Source organism: Mandrillus leucophaeus, unplaced genomic scaffold (assembly GCF_000951045.1).
Source record: "Mandrillus leucophaeus isolate KB7577 unplaced genomic scaffold, Mleu.le_1.0 Scaffold381, whole genome shotgun sequence".
Lineage (NCBI taxonomy): Eukaryota > Metazoa > Chordata > Mammalia > Primates > Cercopithecidae > Mandrillus > Mandrillus leucophaeus.
Genome location: NW_012104043.1, coordinates 1,397,828 through 1,409,304, shown reverse-complemented (window position 1 = coordinate 1,409,304; position 11,477 = coordinate 1,397,828). Strand labels below are relative to the sequence as shown.

General features: G+C 40.1%; 1 protein-coding gene across 3 annotated transcripts in view; it reads right to left on the bottom strand.

Moving 5' to 3' along the window:
* SPARCL1 (SPARC-like 1 (hevin)) overlaps positions 1-11,477 on the bottom strand; it is a 67,966-nt gene that overhangs the window by 12,311 nt on the left and 44,178 nt on the right. For 2 of the 3 annotated variants that reach the window (XM_011990743.1, XM_011990744.1), the window contains exons 4-8: positions 11,104-11,250; positions 9,715-10,722; positions 7,756-7,828; positions 6,894-7,012; positions 6,421-6,541 (exon numbers count right to left, since the gene is read on the bottom strand). In XM_011990743.1, the coding sequence (XP_011846133.1) occupies positions 6,421-6,541; positions 6,894-7,012; positions 7,756-7,828; positions 9,715-10,722; positions 11,104-11,250 (1,468 nt within the window). The remainder of the gene's footprint in view (positions 1-6,420; positions 6,542-6,893; positions 7,013-7,755; positions 7,829-9,714; positions 10,723-11,103; positions 11,251-11,477) is intronic. The other variant, XM_011990745.1, reaches the window with a different exon arrangement.

Below are 11,477 nucleotides of genomic sequence, written 5' to 3'. Positions count from 1 at the left end.
TTTTTTCATATGTTTGTTGGCCACATAAATGTCTTCTTTTGAGAAGTGTCTGTTCATATCCTTCACCCACTTTTTGATGTGGTTGTTTTTTTCTTGTAAATTTATATTAGTTCCTTGTAGATTCTGGATATAAGCCCTTAGTTAGATGGAAGATTGCAAAAATTTTCTCCCATTCTGTAGGTTGCCTGTTTACTCTGATGATAGTTTCTTTTGCTGTGCAGAAGCTCTTTAGTTTAGTTAGATCCCATTAGTCAATTTTGGCTTTTGTTGTCATTGCTTTTGGTATTTTAGTCATGAAGTCTTTGCCCATGCCTATGTCCTGAATGGTATTGCCTAAGTTTTCTTCTAGGGTTTTTATGGTTTTAGGTCTTATGTTTAAGTCTTTAATCCATCTTGAGTTAATTTCTGTATGAAGTGTATGGAAGGGGCCCAGTTTCAGTTTTCTGCATATGGCTAGCCAGTTTTCCCAACACCATTTATTAAATAGGGAATCCTTTCCCCATTGCTTGTTTTTGTCAGGTTTGTCAAATATCAGATGTTTGTAGATGTGTGGCATTATTTCTGCGGCCTCTGTTCTGTTCCATTGGTCTATATATCTGTTTTGATACCATTACCATGCTGTTTTGGTTACTGTAGCCTTGTAGTATAGTTTTAAGTTAGGTAGTGTGATGCCTCCAGCTTTGTTCTTTTTGCTTAGGATTGTCTTGGATATATGGGCTCTTTTTTGGTTCCATATGAACTTTAAAGTAGTTTTTTCTAATTCTGTGAAGAAAGTCAGTGATAGCTTGATGGGGATAGGATTGAATCTATAAATTACTTTGGTCAGTAGAACCATTTTCATGATATTGATTCTTCCTATCCATGCTCATGGATATTTTTCCATTTGTTTGTGTCCTCTCTTATTTCCTTCAGCAGTGCTTTGTAGTTCTCCTTGAAGAGGTCCTTCACATCCATTGTAAGTTGTATTCCTAGGTATTTTATTCTCTTTGTAGCAATTGTGAATGGGCGTTCACTTATGACTTGGCTCTCAGCTTGTCTATTACTGGTATATAGGAATGCTTGTGATTTTTGCACATTGATTTTGTATCCTGAGACTTTGCTGAAGTTGCTTATCAGCTTGAGGAGATTTTGGCCTGAGATGATGGGGTTTTCTAAATATACAATTATGTCATCTGCAAACAGAGATAATTCAACTTCCTCTCTTCCTATTTGAATACCCTTGATTTCTTTCTCTTGCCTCACTGCCCTGGCCAAAACTTCCAATACTATGTTGAATAGGAGTGGTGAGAGAGGGCATCCTTGTCTTGTGCTGGTTTTTAAAGGGAATGCTTCCAGCTTCTGCCCATTCAGTATGATATTGGCTATGGGTTTGTCATAAATAGCTGTTATTATTTTGAGATATGTTCCATCAATACCTAGTTTATTGAGAGTTTTTAGCATGAAGGGGTGTTGAATTTTGTTGAAGACCTTTTCTGCATCTATTGAGATAATTGTGTGGTTTTTGTCATTAGTTCTGTTTATGTGATGGGTTACATTTATTGATTTGCATATGTTGAACCATCCTTGCATCCCAGGGATGAAGGTGACTTGATTGTGGTAGATAAGCTTTTTTATGTGCTCCTGGATTTGGTTTATCAATATTTTATTGAGGATTTTCACATCGATGTTCATCAGGGATATTGGCCTGAAATTTTCTTTTTTCATTGTGTCACTGTCAGGTTTTGGTATCAGGATGATGCTGGCCTCATAAAATGAAATAGGGAGGATTCCCTGTTTTTCTATTGTTTGGAATAGTTTCAGAAGGAATGGTACCAGCTCCTCTTTGTACCTCTGGTAGAATTCAGCTGTGAATCTTTCTGACCCTTGGCTTTTTTTGATTGGTAGACTATTACTGCCTCAATTTCAGAACTTGTTATTGGTCTATTCAGGATTCAACTTCTTCCTGGTTTAGTCTTGGGAGGGTATATGTGTTCAGTAATTTATCTATTTCTTCTAGATTTTCTAGTTTATTTGTGTGGAGGTGTTTATAGTATTTTCTGATGGTAGTTTGTATTTCTGTGGGATCAGTGGTGATATCCCCTTTATCATTTTTTATTGTATCTATTTGATTCTTCTCTCTTTTCTTCTGTATTAGTCTGGCTAGCAGTCTATCCATTTTGTTAATCTTTTCAAAAAACCAGCTCCTAGATTCATTGATTTTTTGAAGGGTTTTTCGTGTCTCTATCTCCTTCAGTTATGCTCTGATCATTGTTATTTCTTGTCTTCTGCTAGCTTTTGAATTTGTTTGCTCTTGCTTCTCTAGTTGTTTTAATTGTGATGCTAGCGTGTCAATTTTAGATCTTTCCTGCTTTCTCCTATGGGCATTTAGTGGTATAAATTTCCCTCTAAACGCTGCTTTAGCTGTGTCCCAGAGATTCTGGCACATTGTGTCTTCATTCTCATTGGTTTCAAGGAACTTCCTTATTTCTACCTTAATTTGGTTATTTACCCAGTAGTCATTCAGGAGCAGGTTGTTCAGTTAACATGTAGTTGTGCGGTTTTGAGTGAGTTTCTTAATCCTGAGTTCTAATTTGATTGCAGTGTGGTCTGAGAGACTGTTATGATTTCTACTCTTTTGCATTTGCTGAGGAGTTTTTACTTTCAATTATTTGGTTAATTTTAGAATAAGTACAATGTGGTGCTGAGAAGAATGTATATTCTGTTGATTTGGGGTGGAGAGTTCTGTAGATGTCTATTAGGTCCACTTAGTCCAGAGCTAATTTCAAGTCCTGAATATACTTGTTAATTTCTGTCTTGTTGATCTGTCTAATATTTTACAGTGGAGTATTAAAGTCTCCCACTATTATTGTGTGGGAGTCTAAGGTCTCTAAGAACTTGCTTTGTGTATCTGGGTGCTCCTATATTGGGTGCATATATATTTAGGATAGTTAGCTCTTCTTGTTGCATTGATCCCTTTACCATTATGTAATGCCCTTCTTTGTCTTTTTTGGTCTTTGTTAGTTTAAAGCCTGTTCTATCAGAAGCTAGGATTACAACTCCTGCTTTTTTTTTTTTTTTTTTTTTTTTTTTTTTGCTTTCCAATTCTTGGTAAATAGTCCTCCATCCTTTTACTTTGAGCCAATGTGTGTCTTTGCACATGAGCTGGGTCTCCTTAATACAGCACTTTTGACTCTTTATCCAATTTGCCAGTCTGTGTCTTTTAATTGGGGCATTTAGCCTGTTTACATTTAAAATTAATATTGTTATGTGTGAATTTGATCCTGTCATTATGATGCTAGCTGGTTATTTTGCCCGTTAGTTGATGCAATTTCTTCATAGTGTCAATGGTCTTTACAATTTGGTATGTTTTTGCAGTGGCTGGTACTGGTTTTCCCTCTTCATATTCAGTGGTTCCTTCAGGAGCTGTTGTAAAGCAGGCCTGGTGGTGAAAAAATCTCTCAGCATTTGCTTATCTGTAAAGGATTTTATTTCTCCTTCACTTATGAAGCTTAGTTTGACTGGTTATGAAATTCTAGGTTTAAAATTCTTTAAGCATGTTGAATATTGGCCCCCACTCTCTTCTTGCTTGTAGGGTTTCTGCAGAGAGTTCCACTGTTAGTCTGATGGGCTTCCCTTTGTGGGTATTCTGACCTTTCTGTCTAGCTGCCCTTAACATTTTTTCCTTCATTTCAACCTTGGTGAATCTGATGATTATGTGTCTTGGAGTTGCTCTTCTTGAGGATTATCTTTGTGGTGTTCTCTGTATTTCCTGAATTTGAATGTTGGCCTGCCTCACTAGGTTGGGGAAGTTCTCCTGGATAATATCCTGAAGAGGGTTTTCCAACTTGGTTCCATTCTTCTCATTACTTTCAGGTACACCAATCAAACAGAGATTTGGTCTTTTCCCATAGTCCCATATTTCTTGGAGGCTTTGTTCGTTCCTTTTCATTCTTTTTTCTCTAATCTTGTCTTCATGCTTTATTTCATTAAGTTGATCTTAAATTTCTGATATCCTTTCTTCTGCTTAATTGATTTGGCTATTGATACTTGTGTATGCTTCACAAAGTTCTCGTGCTGTATTTTCCAGCTCCATCAGGTCATTTATGTTATTCTCTAAATTAGTTATTCTAGTTAGCAATTCCTCTAAACTTTTTTCAAGGTTCTTAGCTTCCTTGCATTGGGTTATAACATGCTCCTTTAGCTCAGAAGAGTTTGTTATTACCCACGTTCTGATGTCTACTTCTGTCAATTCTTCAAACTAATTCTCCATCCACTTTTGTTCCCATGCTGGCAAGGAGTTGTGATTCTTTGGAGGAGAAGAGGCATTCCCATTTTTGGAATTTGCAGGGTTTTTGTGCTGGTTTTTCCTCATCTTCGTGGATTTTCTGCCTTTGGTCTTTGATGTTAGTGACTTTCAGATGGGGTATTTGTGTAGATATCTTTTTTGTTGAGGTTGATGCTATTCTTTTCTGTTCATTAGTTTTCCTTCTAACAGGCCCCTCTGCTGCAGGTCTACTGGAGTTCACTCAAGGTCCATTCTAGACCTTGTTTGCCTGGATATCACCAGCAGAGGCTGCAGAACAGCAAACATTGCTGCCTGTTCCTTCCTCTGGAAGTTTCGTCCCAGAGGGGTACCTGCCAGATGCCAGCTGGAGTGCTCCTGTATGAGATGTCTGTTGACCCCTGCTTGGAGGTTTCTCCCAGTCAGGAGGCACGGTGGTCAGGGACCCACCTGAGGAGGCAGTCTGTCCCTTAGCAAAGCTCAAGTGCTGTGCTGGGAGATCTGCTGCTCTCTTCAGAGTGGGCAAGCAGGAATGTTTAAGTGTGCTGAAGCTGAGCCCACAGCCACCCCTTCCCCCAGGCGCTCTGTCCCAGGGAGATGGGAACTTTATCCATAAGCCCCTGACTGGAGCTGCTGCCTTACTTTCAGAGATGCTCTTCCCAGAGAGGAAGAATCTAGAGAGGCGGTCTAGCTACAGTGGCTTTACGGTGCTGCGGTGGGCTCCACCCAGTCCGAACTTCCTAGCGGCTTTGTTTACACTGTGAGGGGAAAACCGCCAACTCAAGCCTCAGTAATGGCAGATGCCCCTCCCTCAACCAAACTCAAGCATCCCAGGTCTATTTCAGAATGCTGTGCTAGGAGCGAGAATTTCAAGCCAGTGAATCTCAGCTTGCTGGGCTCCATGGGGGTAGGATCCACTGAGCTAGACCATTTGGCGCCCTGGCTTCAGTCACATTTCCAGGGAAGTGAACAGTTCTGTCTTGCTGGCATTCCAGGTGCCACTGGGGTATGAAAAAAAAAAACTCCTGCAGCTAGCTCGGTGTCTGCCCAAACGGTGGCCCAGTGTTGTGTTTGAAACCCAGCGTCCTGGTGGTGTTGGCACCCTAGGGAATCTCCTGGTCTGTGGATTGCGAAGACTGTGGGAAAAGCCTAGTATCTGGGCCGGAATGCACCGTCCTTCACAGCACAGTCCCTCACATCTTCCCTTGGCTAGGGGAGGGAGTTCCCCGACCCCTTGCACTTCCTGGGTGAGGCAACACCCCACCCTGCTTTGGCTCCTCCTCCGTGAGCTGCACCCACTGTCTAACTAGTCCCAATGAGCTGGGTACCTCAGTTGGAAATGCAGAAATCGCCCTCCTGTGTTGATCTCACTGGAAGCTGCAGACCAGAGCAGTCCCTATTTGGCCATCTTGCCAGCCACCAATGACGTTGCCATTTTTTGAGGCCACTATCTCAAAGAGAGTTTGTGGTGGCAAAGGAGCAGAGGATGGAGAGCCATACCCCAGCTCTTCAATGCTTCTGCCCAGAACTCACACAGATGATTTTTTTTTTTTTCACATTTCATTGGACAAAGCAAGATATGTGGTCATACCTAACGTCCAGGAGGCTGACATATTTCATCCTCTCCTGTGTCTGGAAGGGGAGGAGACCCAGAAATATTAGTGAGCATTGCTAATGTGGAGAATCACTTAGTGCTAAGGGGAGCCAAACACAATTGAGAGCATCCTGGGGAAGGAAGACAGCCTTAAAAAACTTTTGGAAGAATGTGTTGTCGGAAAACTTCTTGGCAAAGGCTTAACTTAAATTGGGAAGAGGGCAAATAATGTAGCAAAATTCCAGTGATTCAACTCTATGATTAAGCGGATAACATTATCATAGTGGTTCTGAGCCCTGGCTGCACATTAGAATTGTCTAGGTTACTTTAAAAACAAATAATAATGATAAAAAAAAATGTCAGGGTTCCAACCTAGTTCAGTTAAATCAGAATCTCCTATGGTTAAGGCCAGAGAGTTCTTATTTTTTAAGTTTCCCCAGTTGATGATTTTTGTGTCCAGAACTACATTAGCTTTTCCCTGTTTGCATATAGATAATTCAGGCATGTCCAGATTCACCCCAAACCCTCTCAGAGATTGTGGTTGACAGGAGGGTCATAATCTTACATTTGCAGGCTCCAAAATAATCCAGCTGGAGTTGATGCCCCTTTTTGGTCCCCTCCAGTCTGCATTTAGTAGCGAATAGATGACAGGAACTGGCATAGGTCTGATTGTCAGTGCCACAAACCTACGGAAGATAAGCAGGAGTAAAAGCTGATAGAGCCAAATGCTCACTGGGAGACACTCTGCTCCTTAAAGCTCATATGCTGTTAACAGTGCTGTGTCAAAGATGTGGTCAGGTAGGTGAGACTTTTAAAATCATAATTGTTCCATTTGGCATCAAAAAAATCGACTAAACTGTACTAACGGTGATGACAATTTAGCTCTAGGTAAGCTCAGTAGAATGAAAACTGCAGATGTTCCAAATATTAGATGATAACCTATGTACCTTTTTTAAGCAAATATTTCAATTGCAAATATTTTTATTTCAGTCACTAACCTTTTGGAGCCACTTAAAGACTATTTTGCAGAATACTTACTTGGTCAAGGAGTTTTGTTGGAGGACAAGTCACTGGATCCTGGCAGACACAGTGAGGTTTTCCCTGTTGGTCTACCTTACAGATGTGGCCTCTTTTACACTGGAAGCTCATGCAAGAATCTAGTAGAAAAGATTAGACAGGAAACATGGACAAAGTTAAATTGAGTATGTAAATACAAATTTACTCAACTAGTTTCATTTTCACTAACGAGGGGGAAATTTTGAAGTCCTTGAAATTTGCAAATTTGGAAGTGAGAAGACATTGGAATCCTCTTTAATTGATGTGTTAATTTCCAGATGGAACCTTCTATTTTACATGATAATTTTACAGACTACTTTACATGATAATCTAGATTTTCTTTTGCAGCAGTTTGGATTGGAGATGTGCAAAGAACAGACAGCTCTTCTATGCCTGAGATGGTCATAGTATGAAGTTCCTAGTGCAATGTTGTACAAACTGGTCAGAAGTGAAATAAGGCTGAAATTCAAAATGTTTGTGATAGGGGGAGGAATTAGGTCCTTTATCATGTATGGGATATAAATTCACAAGCAAGTGACAGATTTGAGAATAAATAAGGTAGAATTAATTCTTTTCAGAAGCAAAAGGATTTAAGGAAGAAGAACTCTAGCCTTTTCACTAATATCTAAACAGGGCTTCCAGTTTGTAAACACATTTACCCATAGTTGTATATGAAGTATGTACAAGAAAATGTCAACAATTTATGGGAGCATTTCCTTAGAGAGGGTTGGGGAGAGAAAAAATTCTGTGCAGTAGTCACAAAGGATGGAGGGACAAGCCCAAAGTGGCAGATTCCATTTCCTCCTTGATATAGTCACAAACAGCTTGCTTGGTGCATACTCACCCACACCATGCACCCTCATGTTGCCTTCACTTGACGTTTCCTCATCATTTGATGAGTTCTCTGCTTTCTTGGCCTTTAGAATAACAAGAGCAAAAGTTAAAATCTACTAAGAGGAGAGCCATTACTTAATTTATATTCCCACTGTGCATACTTTCACAGAGTATTTTTCATGCTCAAATCATTTCAAATCTCAGAAAGCGAAACCAGGCTGGGTGCGGTGGCTCATGTGTGTAATTCCAGCACTTTGGGAGGCCAGAGTGGAAGGATCACTTCAAGCCCAGGAGTTTAAGACCAGCCTGGCAACATAGGGAAACTCCATCTCTACCAAAAAAAAAAAAAGAAAAAAAAAACTAGCTGGGCGTGATGGTGCGTGCCTGTGGTCCCAGTTATTCAGGAGGCTAAGGTGGGAGGACTACTAGAGCCCAGGAGACTGAGGCTGCCGGAAGCTGTGATTGCACCACTGCACTCCAGCCTAGGAGACAGAGCAAGACTTCGTCTCTAAAAACAAAACAAAACAGAAAAAAAGGAAAGAAATGGAGCCTATAATCCCAGCACTTTGGGAAGCTGAGGTGGGTGGATCACCTGAGGTCAGGAGTTTGTGACTAGCCTGACCAACAAGGTGAAACTCCATCTCTACTAAAAATACAAAAATTAGCTGGGCATGGTGGCAGGCACCTATAGTTCCACCTACTTGGGTAGCTGAGACAGGATAATTGCTTGAACCTGGGAAGCAGAAGTTGCAGTGAGCCGAGATTGCACCACTGCACTCCCGCCTGGGTGAAGGAGTGAGACTCTGTCTCAAAAAAAATAAAATAAAAAAGAAAAAAGAAAAAAGAAAGGAAATCAGTCACAACTGTAGAGGTAGACAGGAACCCTTGGAGAACAGGACCCATTTCTATCTTTATCAGCAAGACGTAGTGCGGTATCTCTGGGGATTACTCAATAAGACTTGGAGTCTCCTCTTTGGATTTGAGAAAACACTAGAAATGTAGTATTATCTTGTGATTTTTTAGTTAAGCCACAGTTACATTGGAAATCTCTCTGAATTTGTTGGTAAAGCTTTCTTACCAGGCTTTTAAGGTGTAAGAAAACTTCTACGTTAGAGTGGCAGCAGAGTTCTCAGTAATTGAGGTTACCATTGACTTTGTGCACCAAAATCTGTGCCAAGTCCTGCTGGTGGGTGGCTGCCAGGATTTTGAACGAAAGCTCCAAATATGCTTCCTCTCTGCCCCGATCCTGCTGTAGTTTCCAGATTATCATTTTGGTATGTGTTTGCTTAATAAAGTAGGGCCTTAATCTTTATAACTAATTCAACAAACATTGTTGGCTCTTTTGTTATGTCAGAGGCATTTTGTTGGACACTGGTGATTCAACTCGAAAACAATATGGCATCTGCTTTCAAAGCATTAGAGCAGCAGCTCTCAGTGTCTCCCATCCTTCAGATCTGTCATAATTTATCATTTCAGCTAGTTCCAGGGACTTTCAATGGCCAATATCTGCATTTCTGTGCCTGAAAAATCATGGAAATGGACCTGACTCACTCAAGGGACAGACTGGACATGCTGGGAAATTAATACCCCCCTAGCAATCCTCAGCCAAAAGAAGTGCCCTAGCTCCTTCAGTCACCAAATGGAATAATTCTGAGAAAGTGTCTTTACATGGCTTGAATGTTGTTCCTTTTATTAGCTTCCTTTCCTTCTTGTGTTACTCTATCTTTGTTCCCTGTGCTTCTTAAATAAACAACACTCAAATCCAAGATCTGCTTCTATGGGAACCCAAATAAAACAGGCATTCTCAGCCTAATGATAGAAATGGACCTAAAAAGAAATAATTGTAATATATTTTAGTAATGTACTAGTAGACGTCCATATAGGACACTGTGAGAGCACAGAGAAAGGTCATGACTGTTTATTGATAATGCTGGCTTTATTGAACAAGGACCATTTAAAATAATCTTACCTCTTGGTGCTCTCCAGGCTCACTGGTATCTATATTTTCATTTTCATGTGCTTTTTCCCTTTGCTCCTCAATTTTGAGGTGATAGGCAATGGATTGAGCTCTCTCGGCCTCCAGAAAGGCCTGGCTTGGGATGAAGTAGTCATCACCTGCACTGTGTCTGGGGCCATCATCGCCATCATCACTGCCATCATCATCAGCTCCATGATTTCTGGGCATAGTGGTACCATCGGCAGTAGGTTCCATGAGCAAAGCCTCAGAAACAGTCTTTTCATCTATCTCTTTGTGGTTGCTGATAGCTTCCAGGCCAGTTTTACCCTCTTGACTCGGCCATTCAGTTTCTTGAATGTGCTTATTGATGTTTGATGCATTTTCCTCTTCTGTTTCTGCATTGGAGTTATCATCTTCTTGTTCTTGGTTATCCTGCTCAAATTCATCCTCCTGCATCTTGCTTACTTGAGTTGGTTGATCAGACTCTTCCAAAATGTCATCAGATTGGGTATTGTCTTCCTCCTGCTTGCTGTTAGCATCCTCCCTGGGCAATTCTGTCTTTCCTTCTTGGTTATCATTGTGGGTACCAACTTCACCTGGCTCTTTCTCTTCTTCCTCTTCTCCATTGGAAATATTTGGATCCTGCTCTTGGTTTCCTTGATCCCTTAGGTCTTGGCTATGTTTACTGCTCTTGTTCAACTGATGATGTGAATAATTTCTAGGTTGTTCTTGGTTTTCCTCTCTCTTTGTGATACTTTCTTGTTGGTTAGAATCTATGAAGGAACTAACACCAGGAGCCAAAAAGTCAGTGTTCTCTGAGGGTTTTTTCTCCTGAGGCTCACTCATATCTTCTTTTATGTCCAATATACCTTCAGTTGGTGCATACTCCAAATTCACGCTGAAGTCACCATCTCTGTCCTCTTGGTCCTTCAGTCCCAGCTCTTGGCTAGAACTCTTGCCCTGTTCTGCTGACTGTTCATGGCTTTCCTCTTTTGACTTTAGTACTGATGATTTTTCAGCCTTAAAAGAAAAAAAAGTTCATTCTTCAAACAAATGATAATATAACCATATTTATGCCTAAGGTAATGTTTAATATTCATTATTTTTTTTCTTCACACACTATCATGTAAACATGTTTATAATATTCCTCACACTCTGCAGCCACAGGTTTAAACTGAATTTAGTTTTATAAAATGAAACAAGTATACAGCAGCTCAGCCCAAGTAGTAAAACTCATTAATCCTCATGATTCTTCTAGTGATTGGAGGCAGTTGAGGTGATCATCATGTTTTAAAAAAATTAAACTGAGACATAAATGACATAATCTCTTTTACCATGCTTTGAAACTAAGACCTTTAGAGAATTAAAAAATTATATGAATATAAATGATGTTACTTTTACCTTACGGTGGGAATGGTCTTCTGGGGATACTGCTGTTTCTTTTTCATTTTCTGCATCTTCAGCCCTTAAATTGGGGATTGCAGTGTTGTCGGGTGCTACCGTTTCAGCAGTTGGTTTGGCATGATCAGATAATAATCTTGCATTTGTCTGAAAAAATTAAAAACTGGTTTTCGTTATTCATGTCTGGATGCTAATTTAAAAATTTGCTAGTTACTCTTGTTGTCATCATTATTAGTAGCAATATACTTCATTCATACCAACAATTTAAAAATATTCTCTAGAGTTTTTGAGGATATAAGCAAATGCCTAGAACAGAATGTTAAGTGGAAGCAGAATCTCAATTGTGTTTAAGAAAAAGCAGGCCGGGCGCGGTG